At 35.4% G+C, this 25,218-nt stretch overlaps 1 protein-coding gene and 1 long non-coding RNA gene across 3 annotated transcripts in view; both read left to right on the top strand.

Annotated features, from left to right (window-relative positions):
* Nucleotides 1–25,218, top strand: part of SPEF2 (sperm flagellar 2) — a 78,839-nt gene that overhangs the window by 40,376 nt on the left and 13,245 nt on the right. The window contains exons 24-29 of the mRNA XM_069881178.1: nt 251–437; nt 1,193–1,349; nt 3,679–3,792; nt 6,011–6,149; nt 7,459–7,688; nt 23,517–23,623. Coding sequence (XP_069737279.1) covers nt 251–437; nt 1,193–1,349; nt 3,679–3,792; nt 6,011–6,149; nt 7,459–7,688; nt 23,517–23,623 — 934 coding nt within the window. The remainder of the gene's footprint in view (nt 1–250; nt 438–1,192; nt 1,350–3,678; nt 3,793–6,010; nt 6,150–7,458; nt 7,689–23,516; nt 23,624–25,218) is intronic.
* LOC138733174 (uncharacterized) lies at nt 15,984–17,307 on the top strand. Of its 2 annotated transcripts, XR_011339380.1 has the most exons (4): nt 15,984–16,483; nt 16,589–16,803; nt 16,890–17,098; nt 17,184–17,307. It is a non-coding gene; the product is annotated as an uncharacterized lncRNA (long non-coding RNA). The 2 variants fall into 2 exon arrangements; XR_011339379.1 differs by having other exon boundaries at nt 15,984–16,803.

Below are 25,218 nucleotides of genomic sequence, written 5' to 3'. Positions count from 1 at the left end.
ACACAGTTGTTTAGCATAGTTTTATACATGTATTATTATTCCCTAGGTTCTGTAGTTAAACCAGCCAATTTTCTTGTCATCCACATATTTTACTTCTTTTTTTTTCATAAGGAAAGTTCATTGCCTTTCTGTTGCTCTGACAAGTTTTTAAAATAACACTTGGTTCTTTTAATATATTCTCCAATATATTTATAAATTAACACTTTTTATAAAGAGATATGTGAATTATGCTTTCTATTTTATTTTTAAGTATTCCTCTAGTTTCTCAGAAAGTGTCTTCTCCAGAAATAAATGTTATAAAGTCAAAAATCAAGCTGTCTCTACAGAAGAGTTCTAGAGATGAGATTTCTTCTGAAAATGGAGTGACCACTTCTGGGAAAGATGAGAATCTTGTTACTGATACATGGCAAATAGCAGTAACAGCAGTATCAGATATGGTAAGGAATGTTTTATTTCCTTAAGATTTTCTGTATCAGACAGTCAATGCCTCCCATTCATTATGCAGCCAAAACAGACAGCCTTCACACTGTGTATCTGTTTCATGCCTCTTGCTCTGCCATTGATATTTCCATTGAATATGCTTGTGTTTCCAAGAGGAAAGGTTTGGAATCCATGTATTTATTGTATTTCTAGCACCTCTGTACTTACAACCAACTTTCATTCTGTTACTGAGACAAATACCTTGAATGATGAGTCTATGTATCTACTTCCATGAGAAACTCTCCCTTTTTCCCCTCAACAGAAGTGTGAGAAGAGGGGCAAGTTTTATCCTGTAATGCAATTTTTTGCTCAAAACTTTCACAACACATTCTTTTATATATATAGCTGGAAGTAAATTAGGTGGGCTTTTCAGTTGTTGATTTGTAGAGTCACTTTTTCTTTTCCCTTTTGTCATTTTAATGTAAGTTAATTTCTGCACCCTTACAGCATCACTGTACTCTTGCTTTGCATGCTGTTGATTTCTTACTTTCTCCTAGAGTGCAGGTAATGGCCTGTAAGGTTTGCATTTTTGATGTAGATTTTTTGTATATAAATATTCAAAATGTAATCAATTTAATAACTTAAAATATCTCCTTTGCTTTATTTATTTGTATACATCTCAGAGAGTACTTTCAATAGTTATAGGCTATTTAAACAGTATTTGCACAGTACTGATATTACGTACTTTACCATGTATTACTGTGGTGTCAAGGTAACTGCTGAAATACAGTCTAGAGAAACAGAGGAAGAACAAGAGCAGCTAGGACTGAAAGGTGATCTGAAGTCACAGACGAGATCAGGCAAAGCTGCTGGGAAGTGTGCCAAAGATAAGAAAAAACTTTCTTCCAAATCAGCTACTAAAAAAAAAGGTATTTTCAGACTTTATTTTAGCAGTGCTTGGAAATTACTGAAATGTAAATATGTCAGTGATACAGGAAAGAGTAAGCAAAGATGGTTCATTTGGATTTAATTCCTCTTTTTAAATGTCAGATGTGACATATCAGTGTGAGAAGCTGGTTGTGCTAAGTAAGTTCAGAGGCTTTTGAATGGCGATTGTGTTTATTTAATCATATGTGGTGGTGTTATTATTATGTAGGAATAAATATTCTAAATCAAACCAGAAAGTGTTAATCTATGGTCATACAATATTAGGGAATTAAAGACTTAGAACTAGTTTATCAAATAAAATTAAATACAATTCCACTAATTTCTACCTACTTCCCATCCATAAATCAAAATATTTCAAAGGTTAAAATAGAAGTACTGGAATAGAATGGGTAAATTCTCCAATACCCCAAGATACTTCTGAATTAATTTGTTAGACATATATTAGTATAGATCTATCAAAGTCCATCACAGTCTAAATAAAGAACATAAAATCTAATGGCATGTATAGCCCTAACAAAGAGCAGACTCCCATTGACGGGGGTCTTGTATGTAGGCCTTGCATGAATCTATCCATCCATGTGAGGATAAAATGTATGTTTTTGAAAGAGTCAGCCTACAAACTCCTGTTCTTAGGCCTAGCAATTCAGGCAGTCTGCTGGGAGGAAACCTGGCATGCAATGCTGTTTCATAAACACTTCCTTGAGCAGGTAGTGGTTTAAGTAACTTCCACTTCTTTCTGCAAAATGATGTGGCTTCTGCAGGAAGTGAGGCTGGCAGTCTAAACCCTGCAGCAGCCTGAACCTTGGGGACTTTGTAAAGACATTCTGCGTAGCAGAGAGGGGCTTAGGCCCTGCAGGTAGGAGGGTAGCCTGAAAAGCAGGCACTCCATTCCCAAGTGAGAAAGATGTAACTGCAGAGTTGTTACATATAAAGTGCATGACTTTTTTGTTTGACAGGCATGTTATTTGCATTGTAGTCAATACTCTCTCTCTTGTTAATTCTGCTAGTAGTATAGTGAATGGGTATAGACCTGCAAATACCTAGGCATGTGGACAGCTGATTTGTGCTCAACTTCTTAGTCCAGCCAAGACAGCAGCAGGTTGTCAGATTTCCAAAAAAGCTTTGTGATGGTCCTGTGGGTCTTTTCCAACCTAGTGATTCTGTGTGGTAAAAATTCAGGAGCTGTCATCTATTGTGTGCTAAGTGGCTAGGCTGGGTTTGTGGACTGGTTTTTGAAACTAAATATTTTTTTCAGACCTGGCACTAGATGACTTACCTGAAATAACAAAACTATAAAGTGGCAGGACGTCAATTGCAATTCAGCTGTGCATTCCTCATAGTAGAAGATGATGTATCAACTGATGTAGCTGTACCTGGAGTATCAACTTTGATTTCATGAGCACTCCTGCAAGAGAATGCCCTAGAATACAGCTATAGGCTTGTAACTGAGTGTAACAACTTAGCATATGTAAACATTATCACATCTAGATTTGACTGATTTCTGCTGACCTTATGTATCATGCAGATGCCATTATTATTTTCTGAAAGAGCTCAATCTGCTTCTCTTCTAGGAAAAAGCAGTTACAAATATTTTAATATTTTTAAGTAGGAGTCAAAGTGTTGTGACTGCAGAATTTCGTTCAGTCTTTAAAAACATGATAAAATATCCTTATGACTATTGCCAGGTATGTAAGTTAGAACAAGATGCAAAAGCTGCTAGCAGAATAGTTTAGAAAGGCACGAAATAAAGTATCTCTCTTTTTTTTCTGATATATTATAATTTTTTAAAATACCATTATTATTCTTTTCACTGCTGTGATGATTACTGTTGATAAAACAGCATTTTTAGTACATTTTGCTAAACTTCAGTTTGCTTCAGAAGAAACAGTTGCCATTCAAAACAGTTACCTCAAAAGAAGTTTATTTATGTGCTGGTTTTCATAAACAGATTTTAGAGTCATTAGGGTGTTTTGACATCTAGGATCACAACAGAGTCATACCTATTTCCATCATGAATTTCCATTCAGAAATACATTTTACAATGTTATTTAACCAATTTTAACACAGTTATATAGGCTAGAGTAATTCTATGCAGTGTTAATTTTAGTATGTCTTGCAGATGTCTATCACATTCGAAGAAATCTAGATATGTTTTGATTCCTGAGTATTCTTATAAATCAAGTCACATCAAGTAGAGCGGAAAGTGCCATTTTTAATTTGAAAAAATATACTTTCTTTTGAGTGCCTCTGTAGAGACACACAAACTTACTAGCGAAGTCCAGAGACTGTGAGGGGTCTATTTTCCTGCAGGACCACATCCTACTGCATCTGTGGCTGAAGTTCCTGTAAACCCAGAAGAATTAAAGAAACAAGAACTAATGCTTAAAATAAAGCAAGAGTATTTCAGTGCCTTGAAACATGAGGGTACGTTACTATTTGGTTACCTGTATTAGGGTATAATTTAAGTAGTGTAATAGACAGAACTAGACAGAAACTCTTCCTGGGAAAAGGGGAGGGTAAATAAGGAGTGGGGAGAAAGGAGTGTCTGGAGAAATTAGGAAATCTATAAGGGTGGTAGTCATCAGTGGTTTTGTGGTAAATATATTTAAAATAGAAATGTGTTTTTCATTCTTCTTTTTCTTCTCTTTTGTTTTATTTTATTTCATTTTCCATGACTAAGCACATATTCATCATGAGAGAATAAGTTTCACATAGATGGTTAACCACTCTTCAGTACCCAATTGAATTGAATTCAGTATTTGAAATGTTTTGGTCTGGGAAATAATTTGCTGGCAACTAATTATTTAGTTGATGCTCTTCTGACTACCTCTTCTGCAAGCTGCATGAGATTCAAACAGCAAGACATATAATTTGTGTTTATTCTTCTAAACCCTTTTCCGGACAGACTCTTCCAAATACTAAGTATTGTTCAGTCTTTCGGTCTCTTTGTCTTTCTTACTGAATAACTTCAGGGTCAATTTAAGACAGAAAAAGAGGCCTGAAAAACAGAAATCTCCTTTATTTGAAGACGGATTTAGACTAGTAGAAAAGGACCTCTTGATAAAGGGAAGATAGAACTTAGCTGTCAGAGATTCTGTTTGGCAACTGTTGGCCAGCCCATCATCATGTATGTTACCTCCTTACCAGGGCTAACTTTTGCATAGTATGAAATAGTCCACCAATCAAATCCATATGTCTTCATTTCAGAGAGAAGGATGTTGTGAGGGACCGTGTCAAAGGCTTTATGGAAGTCCAGATAGATCACATCTGTTGGTTTTCCCATGTCCACTGCTGTGGTTTCCCGATCATAGAAAGCCACTAAGTTGGTCAGGCAGGACTCACCCTTGGTGAAGCTGTGCTGGCTGCCACTGATCACCTCCCCATCCTGCAAGTGTGTTAGCAGAGCTTCTAGGAAGATCTGTTCCATGGTCCAAGATACTTTCAATTGCTTAAAACCTTTACCATCCAATGAAATAACCATCTTTACCATCAAATAAAATAATCGTCTGTGAGACCTCATCCATTCTATTTTTTAAATTTTGAACGTCAACTCTTTCTTACTCAAACCAGAAACTGTGCAGTTCTGCACACTACTGTGTCTGAGAACAGGGCATTGAAAGGGCATGGCTTGCACTTTTCAAGGTCCATCTGTCTACACTGGTTGCCTAAAGAAAGTTTCAGCCCCAAACCTAAGTATTTTGTGAACTTAGTAGAGTATAGAATAAGTACTGTAATGCAAATAATTTTACAGTCTTTAAATTTGAATTCACTGTACCAGTTACTATATAGTATTGTTTAAAAGATTCTGTAATGCAGAAGGTCAAATATGAAGAAAAACCAAGGTGAACACTGAATTTTCCTTCAGGTTTGAAGATAATCTCTAGTTACTGGTCCTCTTTTCTTACTCTTCTTTTGTAAGGCTTTGAATGTCTTTCAATGCCTGTTTCATGTGTCTCTCAATACTTTATATAGCTGCCTTTTCATCCAGCTAGCATCCTTTTTGCTTTGGACATTGCTGACTTGTTCCCATTTTTGTCCTTTTAGCTCTTTATTTTTATTTAAACATTAGCGTCTCAATGAGAGACTGATTTTTTTTTTTTATTGTTTTATTCTATGCATAATTTTAGTAGAGGTGATTTATTTTCTAAGTGCTCACTGACCAAAATAATTTCTAATACAACCTGAATTTTAGGGCGTAAAGTAGTCATGTGCAGGAAGCTTGGACCCATTTAATTTTAAAGGGCTGAAGGTTAGAAACAGAAAAGCAAACTGTCATTGTGACTAATATAATGATGTAGATGCATTTTCTTTAAAATTTATCCATAACAGGATGCTCACATTTGCGTCATTAAGCTTCTAGATATGTTTGTATGATGTTAATTTAGTTTTATGCTGCTGTCTATTTAAACATCTCCTGCACCTCTGTATAATTTTTATTAGGTTATTTGTTATGTTTTCAATTCCGATGCTTATAGAAGACACACTTTTGTAAAAGACAGGGTGCAATAGGGGCGATTCTGAAAAATAATTTGTTCAAGTATATAAGAAATAAAGTATTTTTACTGCTGAAGTACAGGTTAATGTGAAACTTTAGGTACTCAGATTTTGTATATAAATTATTATCATATTACTGTTTAAACAGAGGCAGCTACAAAATCTCGACTAGAACTTATTAAAGATAAAGCTTTGGCATTTGTTGAAGAGTTAACAATGAAAGCAGAAGAGACATATAGAGATATGGAAAAGTGGCTTGGATCGAGGTTCCTGGCAGAAATGTCCAGGTAACGTGTACCCAGTTTTAAACAGGATATTTTTATTTTACTATGCTAGGAAATACAATTTTTTATAAAGAAGTAAATAAATTGGAAAAAAATGTAAAAAATAATTGTTTTATTTAATTAGCTGGGTTTTAATATTATCTTAAATACCCAAATGGTAGTAACTCATTACTTGGATGTTTAGAAGGGCTGCTGGCAATAGTACAGGTAGTCATCAGTTCTGAATGGTTTTCTAGACTACAGGTTCAGCAGACTTACAAGCATCAGCAGACAGCTAATTATTCCATTTTGTAGAAGCCTCCGTATCATTTCAGTGGCTTCTGTCACTTTGGATTGTAGGCTTATTTTCTTTGCTGTGTTTTACACATGCTGAAAAATTCCACCTACCTTTATTACCACCACATATAACATTTCTCAAAATTATTTCAAGGTTCATTAAAAAAAAGAAAAATTCTTTATAATTTTTCTATCCTAGTAAACAAAATATTCTTCGGATGACTCTGACACTTAGACCATCTGGGATAGAATGGCCTTTGTCCATGTTATTAAAGTATTTTACTCTGCTAGAGAAAGGGGTCACTTAGCTTTTTGGTAAACATTACTGACCTGTACTAACTTCCGAAGCACAGCTGCGACAGTGCTAGCTGGTCCATGCCAGAGCAAGCCCAAGACAAGATAGGAATGTAGGGTGTAGCTCCAAGAGGTGGAGCTCTGCCTGCCAGCCACTTTTATTGGTTCTCCTGACAAAAACAATACCTACCAAAGACCCCACATTTACAGAACATCATGTCCTTTGACCTAACACCCCAGACCAAACCTGTGTCTAGTTGAACATTAGATGGCTGACTTCTTTCCTTGTGTAATTTTTGCTTGTGGTGCTTGAAACAAGAGCACTTACGCTCCTCCACAATGCTACTGTAGTTAAGTGCTTTGAACAGCAGGAATTTAGGGGCAGAGCAGAAGATAAGGCATTGAGAGATGCCTCAGTTGAGAGAAGGGTAATTACAGATAGAACATGTCCATTCCACTGTTATAAAATGTATGGAATAATGAGTGCTTTTCATCAGGTCTCTTCTGTGGCTTTATAGAGATCTGCCTGTATATAGATTTCTTACCACAGTCAAAAGATTTCTTGCTGTCATAAGAGGAGTATGTATCGTAATGATTTTGCTGTGTACAGAATTCACACAGAGGACTTGTAATTTTTATTTCAAGAAAGCTCTCAGAGTGTAAACACATTAAAAGTTGAACCTATGTTATTAACATTGTGTATTAAAAATATTCTTTCTTTTCTGCATTTACACTTTCACAGTGTTGAAAAGCTGATTGAAGTTGCACGACACCATATTGAGAGTTCTAGCAAAATCCAATATGAAATGACTTTAGAAGAAACAGATTTCTTCATCAACGGTGATGTAAAAGTGATTCCTGACCCTGTTCCTGCACCACACGTTCCACATGTAGAGACGTCTGGAAGTGGTACTTTAACTGTTCCACAACTAGCTACACTTCATAAGCAGTTTCTACAGGTGGCACCTAAAGGTAAGAGAAGTTATTCTTTTTCACTCATGAAAGACAGATGCTTACCAACTTGGAATTAAAACTAACTGCTGGGAGTTACCTACATTGCATAGCAATTAATGACGGTGCCACATACAAAAGCAAAGTTATAGTGCAGAATATTAAAGATGTTAAATACCATACCACTTGAAAGGTTTTAGTCTCTTTGCTATAGGCTTTGCATCCTAAGACCATGTACTTCGTATTCCTGTACTAGATGTCTCTGTAATATGTTTTAAAGAGAGGTATGTATCATGCTTATTTTGCTTGAAGATTATTTCAAAAGCAAGTCTTTAACTCATTTACTAATTCAGTGCTCAGTGAAAACTGAAACTGTACTATTTTAAACACATTTTTTGAAGAAAACAGGATTTTCATGAAACTATTAACCATTATGTTCTTCAAGTCAATGTGTGCCAGTTGTTTTGGGTGATTTTTGAGTCTTAACTCAGATGTGTATTTTTTTTCCTTTGTACTTGTGTTTATTGTGTGCCTGTTCTCTAATTATAGGAACTTTAGGCTTTGGATGCTTGAACAGATTTTCTTGCAAAACTTAATGCTGTTGTGTAAATGTTATAAAATAATATAGGCAGTTTTAAATTGAGATGGACATCTATTTGCAGAAGGTTTCACTATTACTAGTGTTTCACATTATAATTTTACTATAACTGCCACTAAGATCGTGAAATAAAATGTGTAAACATGTACTTACAATTTGTATCCAACTCTTGCCATATAATAAGATCACGAAGGCACAAAGAAGTTGAATTTAATTATTTGTTAAGAAATACTTTTCATGCGTATTTATGGAGAAATCCCACTAGCTTTTGAGCTTGAACTCATATGCAGGCAGAAAGATGTTTACAGTTGTCCTTTAAAGAGATGCATATTATTGTATCTGTAGTGCCAGAGCATGGGTGTGCATGTAAGCATTCCAGACTTTTCAGCAAAGATTGAAACAGCAGATATTACATATATAATGCCATGTGAAACTAAAAATCTGTACAGTTGGAATTATTGCTTAGTGCTAAAGAGGTGAAAAACAGACACCAGCTTAACTGGTCATTTCACTTAAAAGTTTTTCTTTTGTTTTTACATAATTTATTCATTGGGATATTTGAAACTAAACAATTTTTTGTAGCACAAATTCTAATATTCTCAGCATATTTAATACAGAACAAGTTATTATCCTTGTACATTTATAATAACTGGCAAAAAGATAAATTAAATCGTTACTGTTCTACAGTACTGTCTTTTTGATTATATATTATGCATTATATATTCACTAAAGTTACCCAAGATGACTTGCACAGCTATCCAAAAATGTAAGTATCTTGATTTAATAGTCACAAGACAGGAATGCTGTTACATGTTCTCTGGGATCTTACTTGAAACAATAATTTGTTGTCATACCTCCTTAGTATTTAGTCTCTAGCTGAACAAAAAAGGGAAAACCACTGAAGCGCTCATCACACTGGCAGTGAAACTGCAGATGGCGTCTCTAAAGAAGATACAGAAAAGTAGCAAACTAATCCCTATCTTGGAGAATCTCTAAACAGATCTAGATTTGCTGCCAGACACCTTAGTTTTGTAATTCTCCCTCATCTAAGCAGTCCGCTGAGCATTCATAATGGAAATCCATGCACACAAGGGATAGGCTATAAGGCAAGTCTACCTAGTTAAATAAAATAAATCTATCCATTTTCTGTCTTATGTAATGATCAGAGTTCCTAAAGTTGTTCCAATAATGGAAATCAGGTTTATTTTCTGTGATGGTAAAGAAATTACATGAAGAATTTTATCCAGAAACTGAAGCAAAACAAAGAGTAACAAAGGAGAAATTATGTTGGAAAAAATGAGTATGTAAACACTTTTATCAAAGGATATTTGGCAAATGTCAAAAGGGTGTCTTCTTAAGATATGTTTGACAAATTGCCAAATGAAAGCAAAAAAGGGGAATGTCAATATATCTAAAAATTCTTCAGTATTGACTAAAGAAATCATATAGAAATTGTAAACAGCTTTGGTTTTTTTAGGAATTTAATGTATTCAAGAACCACTGATACTTCATAGACAACTTCGTTCTATCCTGCACACTTGGTTCTCCATGGAAACTTGTTACTCACCATTCTAAGCACCAATGGACAAAAAATACAACATGTGCTGGACCTTCCCGCCTACTGACACAGCCTTTCATTTGATAAGGAAATACTTAATATACTATTTTTTTATTATGCCAACATTCGTTGCCCAAACTCAAGGTGGCCCTGCAGTATTGGTTAATTTCACTAGCTCCTTTAATTAATTTGTCAACAGTGCTTTAATATGTTGCCTTAGGAATGTGCTCCTTTTTTATAGGAAGAACTGTGAGAGATCTTAAATGGAGTTACTAACACTTTTCTTCGTTTTTTTCTATAGTATCTTTGGATGTGTTATGTTCTTATCAGCAAAATGAACTATCTATTTTATCTCATCCCGTTTGATTCCTTTTAGCACTGTATTCTTCTTATGACCACATCTATTGTCAGTTCAGTTAACATGCATCTGGAATTTCCCAATTTTCTTCCACAGGTACTTCAGAGAATGCGATTTTGGTTGTGTTTTGCATTACCAAACAAATCGAAACAGATTCATCCCCAAACTTTTGTTCTCCATTGTATGACTGAATTACACAAGGGAGTTTTAAATTTTATTTGTTTTTTTCAAAGTCATGATCTTCACGAACCATTCCAGTTTGAATTATAAAATGAATTATTCATCAGAAATGAAGTTCAATCAGGCTTTAAACACTTATATATCCAATATTCAAAAATGTTTAAAATGCATATTTTAAAAAACTATGACATTGTCTGACAAGACGTGAACTAACCTGATTCCAGATTTGGCAAATGTAGAGGACAGCCACTGGCCAAATTGTATTGCTGTTTCTTTTTTAATAGTAGACCTGTCAGTTGAGTTTTACTGTGTTGCTAGATTTGGAACAGATAGATGTATTAAAGTGTACATCTATTTCAGCTGAGATTTTCCCTTTTCAATAGAATATTTTTGTGCAATAATCAGGTTCTGCTATGTCTTCCCAAACACTTTTGTAGAAACAGTTCAAGAGCTTACAATAGTAACCTACATGTTCTGATTTTGATGTGAATAGGGAGTGAAGTTCGTATGTGAGCACAGAAGTGAATTCCTCATCTCATTTTTCATTTATTATTACAGCTCCCTGATTTCCCTTATTTGGATTGTAACATTTTTAAGACTGTATTTCTTTTCAATATTCTTTTTTCAAAACATGAAAATAAGAAGGACTATGTTTGTAGGCAAAGGAAGTAGACAAATTGTATAGATTAAAAATACCTAAACTTTTGAGATACAAAGTCCTTCATCAGACATCCAGAGCAGATGCAATACCAATCTCTACAGATAAGAGAACATTTGATAATTCTGTCTACTTAATTTCAGTTCCACCTCTTGTTAGGTCTCTTACTAAATCATGTGTGTTATTTAATTTAAGAAACCTGTGACTGTTTAAGTACAGTTTAAAATCCAACTACTTTTATAATACATATTTAACATTTGTATATATTCCTGTGCACTTGAGTATATACACTCAGTCACATGACTGAGTATACTCATGTGACTTGAGTATATACATGTGACTTGAGTCAACATGACTGAGTAACTCTCCTTTTCTCTCATTGCATCTGTGCAGCAACAGGAATACCTTACTCTGCGATTCTAAATTTAAAATCCCAATTCTTGGAAATTAGTAAAGACAGGACATGTAACATACTAGAACCAGTAATAATTAGTGTATAAGCAAAGTAAATATGGTGAAAATCACCTGCAGAGGGTGATGAGCATCTCAAAAATCTTGGAGGGAATGAATCACTATTTTTGAGACTATATTTTTCATCTAATGGCAGGCATATACCATATTACTAGCTTTTAGAATACCAAAGTTAAATTAATATAGTTCAGCCTCAGGGTTAATTTAATTCATTTGTCCATTATATCTGTGCATATAATGGGCTCTGGGGCATAACTTGTGTAGATCATCATCCAAATTTCTTGTCAGAAATTGCTATGGAAACCTTTTTCTCAGTGAAAATGAAGGGGAATGCAAATATTTTTGAATGTTTTGGTAAACTTTGATTAAAAAGGAATAAAATGTTAACACAATTCTCATCTCAAATGTAGGTTTACAATTTCTTATTATTGGATATCCCTGTATAGATTTATAACCTGTATCTTTGTTCCCATTCCTCAGTTAGGAAAATAGTTTCATATAGAGTTGTTATGTGCCTTAGCGATGTTAAGGCACACAAAGGACAGGAAGGTGATCTAAGACAGCCAGCTTGGCTTCACCAAGGGCAAGTCCTGCCTGACCAACCTAGTGAGCTTCCATGATGCAGTGGAAAGGGGAAGAAAACAGATGTCATCTGTCTGAAGTTGTGTTAAGGCCTTTGACAGCGTCGCCCCCAGATATCCTTCTCTCTAAAATGGAGAGAGATGGGTTTGATGGATGGGCTATATGTTGGAAAAGGAATTGGCTGGATGGTCGTATTCAGAGAGTAATGTTCAGAACTCAGTGTCCAGATGGAGATTGGTGGTGGGTCATGTCTCTAGGGGTCCCAGCTGGGATCAGTTCTGTTTAATATTATCTTCATCAGTGACATAGATAGTGGGGTAGAATGTACCCTCAGCCAGTTTGCAGGTGACACCAGGCTGAGTGGTGTGGTTCATGTGCCTGAGGGGCAGAATGCTGTCCATAGGGACCCAGGCAAGCTCAATAGGTCGGGCCATATAAACCTCATGAGGTTCAACAAGGCCAAGTGCAAGGCCCAGCCCTGCACAGAGGTCAGGGTAACCCTCAGTATCAACACAATCTGGAGGATGAAGGGATTGAGAGCTGGACATGAACCGGCAATGTACACTTGTAGTCCAGAAATCCAACCATATCCTGGACTGCATCAAAAGAAGCATGGCATCAAAAGAAGCAAGGTCAAGTTGGATGGGGCTCTGAGCAACCTGATATGGTTGATAATGTCCCTGCTCACTGCAGGGGCATTGGTACTAAATGACCTCTGAAGATCCCTTCCAACCCAAACCATTGCATGATTCTATGATTCTATGAAGATTTTCTGCTGAATATATCATTAAGAGATAGTCTCTTTTGTATCGTATCTGTGCTTTATAAGTGAGACATGGTGATTGCTCTTTATTTCTTGTCAGTGGCACCTTGAGTATTGCTGAATGATACTCATTTTTGAAAGATATTAATCAAAAACAATTCTACTTTGTGTAGCTTTTTCTACTCTAGTTTTCTTTTTGATTCCATTGATGTTATTCGGTTATATGAAAGTTTGCTTCATAAGTAGTACAGACTGCCTTCCTTTTCTATCCTGTGATCTTTTCACAATACATCTGTAACGAATCCCGCCTTTTCCCATGTTCCAATTTCCCTGCAGTAGTCAATTCTCTGTTCCTCTCCATGTCTTTTAGGTTCATTTGAAAAAAAAAAAGAAAAACCAAAACCTGTTGTTCTTCCCTGTGTCCTTGCCTATGTGCCATGTGTTCCACTTGTGCTGAGATCTCCTAGATACTGTGTTTAGGTTTACTGACACCTGTCTTTAATCCACAGAGTGGGTAAAAGCTGGTCATCTCCTTGCCTTTGTTATGAGGATCTTTCTCCAGGACCTTGGAACAGGTTTAAAAGAAATCTATAGGACCTTCATAACTCTACCCCACTCACAAACATGGTTCAAATTTGCAATTCTCAGTTTATCAGTGAGAGAGTGCTGGCAGACAGACAAATTGCTATAGAGATACACATATAAGCAACACAACTGCATAACTTTCCTTAGGTAGGTATGGTAAGAATATACTATAGGGAGGAGTTGTAATGGGTGTAAGAGTGCTTTAGAGAGGTTATTGTAGTTGAAAACTTGAAACATGTTGGTAACATTGAAGGTCCTTCTTACAGGGAGTCTTATCCCTGGCAGGCACTGACAGAATCTGATTTGAACCCCACTTTTTTTGAATTAGCAGCAAGTTTCTAGAGGTGCCCATATACCTCAGGAAGCAGTAGATACTATAGGGTACAGTTGCAAATCCATTAATCCTGCCCCATCTCTTTTTTCTGCTCATGTGGTTTTGTGGCTGCCTAATATTAGGAAGGGGTTTTAATCTTTACTATGTGTTGAAAATGCTTCTCCTACTCTCTTTTTGATCCTGGGTGTGATACTTGAGCACATGTCAGAAAAAGCTTCTCTAAAGGTCTGGGTATTTTTGCTATCTATGTGGAGCACACCTGCTAGCTCAGAGGTTAAGTTCTCCATGTGGTATCAATAGTTCCTTAAAAGAATCATTCATAATGGAAATGTATTTCAACAGCATATTCCTAACATTTTTTAATACCATGGCCTTTCAGGATGCTCAGAATAGAATGAAGCAGTCAAACAGTCGTATTATGACTATGGGGAAAAGCACTTCTCACTTGTTGTAAAACACATACATGAAAATTTGCCCCTTCTTGTAAAATCAAATAGAGCAGGGTACAAGGACTCTTTTTCTGAAGACCTTTGAAAGCACCAGAAATGGCATTTCTTTCTGTGATTATCTTAATGTAGTTATTAATTTTGCCTGTTCCTGTACACATTGCCGCAAGGACAGTGAGAAGTCAGCTTGTTCCTGGGTTATTTCCTTGGTGCTTTACTTCTGCTGTTTCCCATTGAACAGATTTCAAGTTTTATTGGCTCAGTTCTGCCTGCTATTTGTCGTAGTTACTTGACTGCTTTATTTTCAAAGTCATGACCTTATGGCAACAGTGTCCTAAAAGAATCATCAAATTACTTGTCCAAAGTGGAAGATTCACAAGATCTAGAGATAGAATTTTCAAAAATGTGAGCTTATGATGTTTGCTTCTACAAAATATGTGAATGTCCATCTTGAGAACAATTCAGGAGAATAATATTAAGAACAATTTCAATGCTTTAACAATGTTTCCATTTTGAGAACAGAATGTGAAGCTTATGCGGTTTCTCTTTCTCAAAACAGCAATAAAAGCATTCTGCAGATAGACATATTTTAAGATCAGGTCAGCTACATAGGCTGTAGAACATCTTATGCATTCTGTGACAGGTATTTGATTATGTATTTACATACTTGCTCCAAATTAACATTTCTGTTAAGTGTAATGGGTATTGAAATAGATTTATGACCTCAGTAGTATCTTCTGAGAACATTTTGACATTTTGCCTGTAAGACCATTTTGAATTCCACTCTGTAACTCTGTCTTTTTCTTTTCCAGTTTCAAAAATGTATTGATACTGCAGCCCTTTACTTGTTGCATATTCTGACAAAATTCTGGTAGTCAAAAGGAAATTGGAGTCAAGACTGCACGTTCTTACAAGGGTCCTGAGTAACCTTGTACAGATTTAAGAGTAGATCTCAGTTTTCCTTGTTCCCTTTTATGACTGTTCTAGTCCCAAGTTAACAAAACAAATGTGGATAAAAAAAAGAAAGAATACAATTGATAATTTATGAAATCAGAACAATTTTATATTTAGTTGTTTCTTTTAAAATTATAGCCATAAAAGCGCTGAAGCAATTTAAAAACAAGAGTATTTCTTCTAGCAAGCAAGAAGTTGGTGACAGAGGGAAAGAGAAGAAAGATTTGGAACAAAAGAGAACACAGAGAAATCGCCAGTTTCCAAAAATATGGTTAACAAAATACTCCTGGTTAAAATATGATGATGAAAGGGGAATAATGTTTTGTGCACTGTGTCGTAAGCATAATGTGGATTTGGGAGAAAATATTCATAATTTTTGTTCTGGCACTGATGACTTCAGACTTGAATTTATAAATACACACCAGAGTAGTGAAGCTCATGCCTGGGCTACTTGTATGGAAGCTGCCAGTAAAGCTTCACCAGATACAACTTCTGATGAGCAGATGTTGAAAAGCATGAATTCCGTAACATTAGGAAGAGTAGAACATTTTTAGAATATGACATGCTACTGCTAAATGTGGTTATGCCTCTGCTAACCTTAACTGGATGTGCAAACTAGATGGTGTGAAAGGAGTGGATATTGGTTCTGTGTTTAGAAATGACAATTCAGCTAGATTGTTTATGCATTTCATTGCTGAAGTAGAAAGAAAATCTTTGAAATAGAAACTGCAGAAATGTAAATTCTTTTCTGTCATTAATGTTAGAGTCACAGACAGTGTAATCAAAGCATCTGCAGCTGTCTATGTGAGCTTTGCAAACAATAGAAAAGTCCATTGCCAGATTGTTGGCATTCAACCTATTCCAAAAAGAGATGCTTCAACTGTAAAAAATGCAATTGAGGAAACTTTACAAATAAATCTTCAGCTCAGTTTGGCAAGCCAAGACTGGTCAAGAAAATTAGTTGGATTTGGAGGTGATGGGGCAGATGTCATGGTAGTAGAAAACAGTGGGGTAGCTAAACTTCTGAGGGAAATTCAGCCCTGTGTACAATCTGTGCATTGTTTTGTTCACTGCCTAAAGCAGGCTTACAGAAGAGCACTGAAAAATATTCAGCTGTACAACATCATAAGCAGTGTCTTGAGAAATCTGTGTTTCTTTTATCGTAACTCACCTCTAAATAAGAATAATCTCAAAGCCACATTTGAAGCCATTAAGTTATGCCCAGCTATTCCCTCTTGCACTGGAGTCTGCCAGTAGTTTCCTCGTCTGCACACAGCTCTACAAATTCTCCTTAAAGGTTATCCTGCAATCGTTCTACATCTGAGTAAGGTAAGTGATATAAAATTTGTGTGTAATTCAAGGAAAAATTAATTGCTATGACTAATTTTGATCCACATACCTGACACTTCCTTTTTCTACATTTATTATTTCCAGATTGAAAGAGATTCAAAAGCCTCAAACTGGCAGAAAGCCAAAGGTCTTTTATACCTCCTTCTGAAAATGGAGGTAGTCAAGTTTTCACACTTGTTGGATGTCATCAAAGCCCTCAACATCCTGTCACATGTCCCTCTAGATCATTATTCCTCCATTGCACATATATTTGCAACCATGCAGTTAACACTGGAAACACTTCACATGTATCAAACAAGGTCTGGCATTCCTAAAACCTGAATGATAGCCTCTTAGAATACAATAAAAGTGTATTAGGTATTGCTTTGTCTTCTGTGTTGTTCAGAGCCTGTCAAAAGGAATGCCTAGTGGAAACCATTCAGTGCTTTCATGGTTATCAGCTTGTTGGAAGTGGAAATATTTTAGCAGTATGAACAGAAGTCCTAAGTAATTTGGTGAAGAGGCTATGTGATTGGTTTTGTGATCCAAGTCAAGATGTTTTCAGAGCAACTACTATTGGAAGTTTTAAACTATGGCCTGACAAAATGAAACAAGGTATGGAACTATTATTGTGACTACTTGAAGTGCACATTCTAAATTTTTTAAAAACAAAGATATTTTTGTTTTGCCTCTGTTACAGAATTTGGTGTAAAGGAAGTGTCTATCTTGACTAAACACTATGAAGCCATACTAGAAGCTGCTAGTGTAAAAATAGGTGAAGTAGAAATTTAATGGAGCATGTTGAAATTAGAGCTATATAACAGGCAAGAAACCTGCATTTATATCTATTTGTTGATTGACTGAAAAGGATTATGGAAACATATTTGATGTTAATTATAACTATACTTTTTACCATGCTTTTTAGATTACAGAACATCCAGACCTTGACATGGGATTTAATGAACTCATATTACTCAAAGAAGTATCCCAACATCCTAACGTTGGTAGATTTGATCCTAACTCTGCCAGCAAGTTCAGCTGAAATGGATTGAGGCTTCAGTCAAATAAAACTCGCCATGAGGCATTTGCACTCAAAACTAATGTCTGAAAATGTGACTGATTTTATGGTAATTCAGATGAACTCTTCAGATATCAAAAAATTTGACCTCAAAAAAGCTGTTAATTTGTGGAACACTGCTTGGCAGAGAAATAGAAGACTGCAGGGAGGTGTTATCATGACAGATGAAAAAAATCAGATTTCTCCTCTGACTTTGATTTGGGGACGCTCTATGGAAGTGACTAGATAAAGATTTTTAGCTTTTACTTCACAGTCTTCTTGTAACATACATGAACACTTTAACAGAATGCCTTGCAGAATTAATGAGTGTTAGAATTACGTTTCTTTATGTTTTGCAATGTTAAAATATGGATTTTCTTTATGTTCAGTGCTGAATTGCCAGTACAAGTTTACATTTGCCCTTCTATACCAAAGTTCTACAAATCTGAACACAATGAATAAAAATAATGGATTACATTCTTACCTTGGTGATATGTGGACAGAGGGATGACTCGTAACTTATATCGATTGTTTATTGCTTCTAGCTGAGTCATAATAGATTATAAACACTGGAGTTAACGGTCATCTTACTATTAGTCTTTAATAGTCCAAGAAGCTTCATTGATTCTGAAAACCCTGATTTTCTTCTGATAAACGTGTGGAAAATCAGAGCATTATTTCTGTCAAGTGACTGCTTGACCTTGGTAGCATGTGAATTTTGGGTCATACCTTCTCTCTGTGTCTGTATGTATTGCTACTTTTTATTCTCTTGTGAATGAGGTTTAACATGACCTGTCACAGATTTTTGCCAGACTTGTCCTTCAGAAGACTTTCCTACAGGGGCAGAACAGATCCATTTTCCATTGCTGATTATTAATTGCACATATCAGTCTTCCCAAAGCAAATGGTTGTACAGCCAGGATATGACTAATACACTTCAAAGTCTGAACCACCTTTTTCTCTCTAAAGATGTTTCAGTGAGGGTTGCAATAACAATGATGTATCTTGATTTTTTATATAGGCTGTGAGAATGACAGTTGTTCAGAGCAGTTTCTGATTTCATAGTTTTTTAGTTCTACATGTTCTAGATGCAACTTTCTCCTTGATAATTTCCAATCAAGGAAAAGCACACTGGCAGAATATAGTTCTACGTCAAGCAAAAGCAATATTTTATATCAAAAGAAAGCTAAAGAGAAATACTTAATGATCTTTCTTATTTCATCCAACAGTTATGAAGATGAACTGGAAATAATTTGGAAGAAATGAATTTGAGGTCATTAATCTTTAGATCAACCCTTTTCCAAAATTGTGATCAATTCTCTGCTTTCAATATAAAACATATTTAGTAACTGCAGAAGGTATACTATATTTATATACACAAAACATGCACCCCTGATCCCCATCCCTGCCATGTATAGTCTTCTTTGCGTCTTGCATATATATTTATGTTACTTCTAGGTCTAAACAATATGTCAGAAATTGAGTAGGTTTTGAATGCATGCATGGTTAGAGGACGCTAGTCCAGTCAGTTAGAGTTAATCTGCAGGGATAATAAAATGAGGTCAGTATTGTGCATTATATGGTTGGTTATAAAAAATCCATCATTGAAATGTCTTCATGCCTTATATAACAAAAATATTTAGTTGTACTTTACCTAATTAACAACAGGATATTTATTCAACAGGATATATATTATACAGAGCACCTTATTAGATATGTGACATTGCTGATTCTAAGGATTTTCTCTTAAGTCTCATAAACACCAACTTTTTTCCCCAAAAGTTTTCAGATGGGAAGGTTTTAAGTATGCTGAGATCAGAAAAATTTGCAAAGGTGTCCCCATGTCCCCAGGATGTCCAACAGCAGAAGACAAAAACCAAAGTAGCAAGCAAAAGAATATTTTGAATATATAGCACTGAATGATGCCCAGAGGCAGAATCGCGTTTTTAGTTTTGGGATTGAAGATGATGGATACATTGCCCTTTGAAAAACACTACTAAAATCTTAGTTTTATAACAGTAAGTTGGAGAGGTATATGAAGAAGTCACCTGTGTTTAAAAATGGAATCAAGCTTAGTCAGACCATCTGTATCCAGTATCGCCTCTTGTTCTTTTTTTGATAAGCTTCTAATATAGTTCACTGTAGGATTAGTGTGGTTTGATTTCTTCAGTACTTCAGTGTCCTTCTGATTACATATTCGTTACTACTACCTAAAATATTTCTGCAGCAAACAAATCTGATTTCCTATCATTCTTCTTAACTGCAGCTGTGGAGAGGGGACTATCGCTATCCTCTTTGTATTGTTTATTTTTAACTGGAAAACTACTGCTATGTTTTCTCATAATCTTCTTTTGGAGTTCAAACTACCAGAATTCCTTCAGCCTTGCCTCTCAGGGCATGGTTTCCCCTGTGATGGTTCTTGCTCCTTTCTCCTGGGCAGTCTTTAGTTTCCACACATCCTTTTAGATCTGCAAATTCCAAAACTGTATGCCAGCAGAAGCTTTAACAGCTGAAAATAACGCAAAGATTATTTTGAGTGCCTTACCTTGTACTTTTTTGTGATATTGTAATCTGCCATAATCCCTAGAGCCTTTTGTACAGAAATCTTACTTGGACAGCAAGATTCTCACTGTGACATTTATGCAGTTCATTATTTCAGCCTACTGTGACACTTGACATTTATTCTTATTGGATACTGTCCTTTCTATCCCAGACTGTATCTCCAGTTTGTAAAGTTCACATTGAATTCTAATACTGTTATCCAGTATGCTTGAAGTCCTTTCCTGACTGGTTTTATCTGCAATGTAGTACAATCTGCAATGTGTATTAATTTGAGCAGTCTTTTTCCTCAAAGCACTTTGATCTGTTTCCAATTAAATTTACTTAATGCTCTTGACCATCACTCCAGTCTTTCAGTCTTTTAGAATTCTAATTCTTCTGTCAAAGTGCTTGCTACCCCTTGTAGTTAAAAGTGTTTCTACATGTTTAATAAGTAATTTTCTATAAGTCTCCTACAACATTCAACCAAAATCTATTTTGTTTGGGTTTGGGGGTTTTGACACCAGTCCTCTTAGGTGGACAAAGCCAATTCTGGGAACTATTTGCCCGTTCTTTCCCAGAGGATATTATTTCCTTGCACTCGAAGAGCCCCATTTGCAAATACCAGTATTCTTTTCTCAGCACCATTGGTGTAACTGCCCTCTCATAGCATCTCTCCATGAATATAAAACCATTTTGTGGGATTGGCAATCACTGAATTAAACCGATGAATCATTTTTTGACTTGTAATGTATTCCAACATTAAAGAGCAGTTCCGTGCTTCATAATATAAAACAAATGCATTAAATGTAGACAAAATGTCCATAAATACATTAAGGAAGGTTATTTGATATCTTTTTTTTTATGTGATTATAAGGGATTGCTCTTCCCTCTGAGATCTCCTCACTCCTCTTAGTTTTGTCATTAGAAGGAATTAGGTCACGCTACATTTGATTTTTTTGAACTATTCTAACTTTCTGAAGACACTTATCCCACATCAGATATTTCAGGAAGAGGTAATATAGTAAAAGAAATTACCCTACAGAGCATCAGCAGTTCTGTAATTAATAGGTAGGAAGTAGCTTAGCTGTGAACGAAACGGTGCGTTGTTTCTTCACATTTACCACAGAGTAAGAAAAATGTGTAGACACAGCACCTGACAGTACTTAAGTATCACACAATAATTCGTTTGCCATTAGCTTACATAAACTAATATCAAGTCTACCTGAAAACTATGTGTTCTATCATGTTCTACAATCCAATCAAAGTCCATAAATACTGATTAATGTTTTAGACTCTGGTCCTTTAATCTCATTTCAGACATGATCTCCTGATTCAACTTCTTTAATTTCCTTGCCCCTCAAATACTTTTTAGGTATGTTTTTGAAGTCATGTAGCCTCACAAAAAGTAACATGAGGATTTTAGTATCCTTTTAGAGTTTTGTGCAGGAAAAAAAACAGAATACAATTACATTTTGGTAATACAGAAACTCAGGAAATACTGAAGCAGCATTTTTTTGTTGTCATGTGGGTAAATGATAGTAGTAATTAAAAAGTCTGAACCGTAAGACGGTGCGAGAGAAAGAAATTAGATTGTCAGAGTACTAGGGATCAGATGCGGAAAGGGAAATCAATAGTAAAATACGAGATAAAAACTATGGTAGCTGGGCTTTTCCTGGTGAAGCAGTAGACAATTTGAGACTGCAGTTAAGATGTAAAAACTTTTCCTGTTATTTTAACATAAAGTTCCTCTGGCTGCTTCATGGACCATAGCCTATTCTCCCCATGAACTAGTAATAAGTTACCTGGGTAACAATCTTCTACGTTGTCTCCTGGTTATGATATTTCTGTGATGTAGGCTTTATTGTGCCTAATGGAAAACATTAGATTCTGGTGTCTCAAAGTTCTCATCAAAATACAGGTTTCTGGTTACCTTAAAATTATTAAGTCAACAATCCAAGTTTCTTCGGTGAACAGACTCACTCACATGATTTCTAAAAGGTGTTTCTTCTCAAAGCAGATAAAAACCTTTGAGAGTTGACATTAGATTACTGGTATCAGTCTGCCAGTATTTTTTCCCAGCTTTTGCTTTCACATTGGAATTTATGATAGGACATAAGGCTTCAAGTCCAGATATTTTTCCCTTCCTTCTTCCTGTCCAAACAGACTTTAAGTTTCCCAAATCTATTTTTTTCTCCTGTTTGGCCAGCTTGCATATGTGTAGGGTTTCTCTACTCTGTTAATAGCTGGGGGCATTACTCCTGCTTTTCCTGACTGGAGGCAAACAGATCTACAGAGACAGCAGATCTGTTTATTAAAATTGAAGACTTGGTTTTAATACTGACATTATGAAATTAGTATCCAAGCACTTTCTTTATATTCCTACCATGTAATCTTTCTTCATACTTAAATTCACTCTGCTGTTTTGCTATAAAGAAAGGAATTGATTAGCCATAGGATGTGTTCAGCTGTGGCTTTTTAAAAGGACAGTAAGTTTGGCTGTTAAAAGGGAAAAACATAAAGTCCTTTTGGTATTTTACTGATTGCGTTTCCTTTTAAAGGTAATCTGAAAACTTATCATTTTCACACTATAGAAGTGACCATAACCTAACCAAATCACTTTTGTTTTTCAGAATTTAGATAACTTGAACTTACTTGATGTCTTTTGTCTTTACTGCAGAGGTTTTGCAGTAAATCCTCACTGAGCCAGAGAAGTCCATTTCTGAATGAACAGACTCATATCTGTCTGTTAAAATTTGGTGTATATGATTTTGTGTTTTAATACAGTATGTGAAGTTTGAAGTTTCTATTTGCTTGTAAGTGAATCCATGCCTACTTTAAAAAACAGGGTTTATTTCACTTCTTTATTTTTATCTTGTGATTTCTTTAAGGTAAAATTAATGGACCTATGCATAATTCCCTCAAGCCAATTCTGTGAAGCTTTTTAAGCAATTCAATTTTGTTTCAGAGTTAACAGACAGTGCTTTGTGTTTTCACTTCTATTCTCTAACAGATGCTTGCTTTCAAAAGTAGAGCTTGATTTATGATGGGATAAAATTGAACACAGTGAAAGAAGGCGTTGAAGGTAGTCAATATATAAAATATGTGTGTAATTGATATTTGTGAACTACTCATTAACTGTCAATATAGACTGTGTGAGGATGGGGTAGTGGTCACAATACAAATCAGGACAAGTATCAAAAGAATTGCAATGTATTTAAGTACTTGACATTTTTCTGTTAGGCAACACAAGATGTATTTTAAACAAGAAAATTCTAGATTTGATTTGAAAGATATTACCACTGTTAATAGTACATAATAGCAACATAACTCATTTTTCCATATGACCATTAAAATAAAAAATAGATTTCCTTTAACAAAATAAGTCTATTTAAAATGATAAATATAATTTTTTAATGTTTTGCTTTTTTTTATTAGGTTTTATACAAAAGAATCTATTTATTGATATTTTTATTAACTTAATTAAATTGAATCATGGAAAAAATTGCCTTCCTGATGCGTGGATGAGTTTAACGCTTCCGGATGTAAGTTAACCCCTGTTTTCATTTCAATGGAGGTGTTGGGTTGTGTAGAAGATGCATCATTGTCCTTATTGTGATAAAGTCAGAAGAATACCAGTCATAGGGTATGTAGTTTTTTCCTTAAAGTTCTTCTGTTTAACTAGAGAAAGACTCTGGGAGCCACTGTGCCAGAAATTAAATGCTTGTGTATGCACTATATTTATTTATTATTTTCAAATTACAACAGTTTCTTGGACACTGTTGAAAATTCACTTCCAGGAGTTAAAATAAGACCGTTGATGTTCTTCATTCCAAGCTAGGAGAGTAAAATATGGAGGTGTATGACCTCAAACTTGTTTATCCAATTTTTTAGATTTAGGAAGCTGAAAAATTATAATCTAGTCTTTCCAAATCTTCCATCACTGAATTCTCTGATTAATTTTTTCTTTCAAGTGTTGCTGGTAAGCCTCTGGGATGAAAATTTATTTGTTTTAGCATATTTTGATGATTATTCCTGACACTAAGCCATGATTCACATTAAGATTTTAATTGGATTTTACATGAGGGAAACAGGCTTTATTCAAGTATGCTTCACACAGATTAATTCCATGAATAAAACATTTTAAAGTTTACGAGTGATGGATTTCCACTGCATTTAGTGAAAACTAGGCACAGCTGCCATCATCAGTGTGTAAAAATCTAATCTTAGCACAGAATATTAATTATGTAGGGAAAACTATGGGTGAAACATTCATTTTATTAGTGGAACACATGTGCCTGTGTATCCCATGTTCTTTGTTCTTTGAGAACTTGTAGTTCTTTTAAGTACTATTTTTATTTTAATAACAGAATTTCCTTTCCTTAAAAGCACCATTTTAAAATGAGACGTTTACATTTATAGTGAAAGCAAGGAATTACACACAAAAGGAAATACATGTAGTGTACATTAAGGTATTTATTCTGTACAAGCTCTTCTGAACTGGATTCACTATTTCATCTTTGCAGTGAGCAAGTTGATAGCATGTCAAGTAAGTTTTCAGGTTATAGGAAGTGGCACTGTACCTGACAGTGTTAGGGCAGATGGCATCTACATTGTCAAATTGTTTCACTCTGTGTTGTCACAGGCCCTTATTCCTGTAAACATATTTCCTCCTTCTTGAGCTATAGTCTGAAGCAAACCAAATGCTTCTGTTGAGAAGGAGATCTGGTTATGGGGAAGAAAGGACATTGTATGGGCAACTAGTAAATTCTCACTGCACCTGCAGTGCAGAAAAGAACTGTGCTAACTTTGTTACCTCCACCTGATATAGCCTTTCCAACGCTGTGTCAGGAGGTTTTACCTATCTCCCCCTGCTTGTGTTCTGTACCCCACCCTGCTATCCACATAACACATCTTCAGTGGCAAAAATACATGTGCAGCAAACAGGGCAATTGTAAAAGTAAGCAAAATAGGGCCAAGGCACTGGACTGATCATTTACTCGATTTTGTACTCATGCAGCTAAATTTTCAGTTCAATTCCTAGCATTCCCCCACATGGAGCATAATTTAGGTGTTAACACACACTAAGGATTGTTACCTCTTAGGCAGTTTAGATGCAGACCCCTATTTAGGGAATCAG

The sequence above is a fragment of the Phaenicophaeus curvirostris genome, chromosome Z (assembly GCF_032191515.1).
Source record: "Phaenicophaeus curvirostris isolate KB17595 chromosome Z, BPBGC_Pcur_1.0, whole genome shotgun sequence".
Taxonomy (NCBI): domain Eukaryota; kingdom Metazoa; phylum Chordata; class Aves; order Cuculiformes; family Cuculidae; genus Phaenicophaeus; species Phaenicophaeus curvirostris.
Note: the sequence above shows the minus strand (reverse complement) of the source record. Positions and strands in the feature narration are given on the sequence as shown.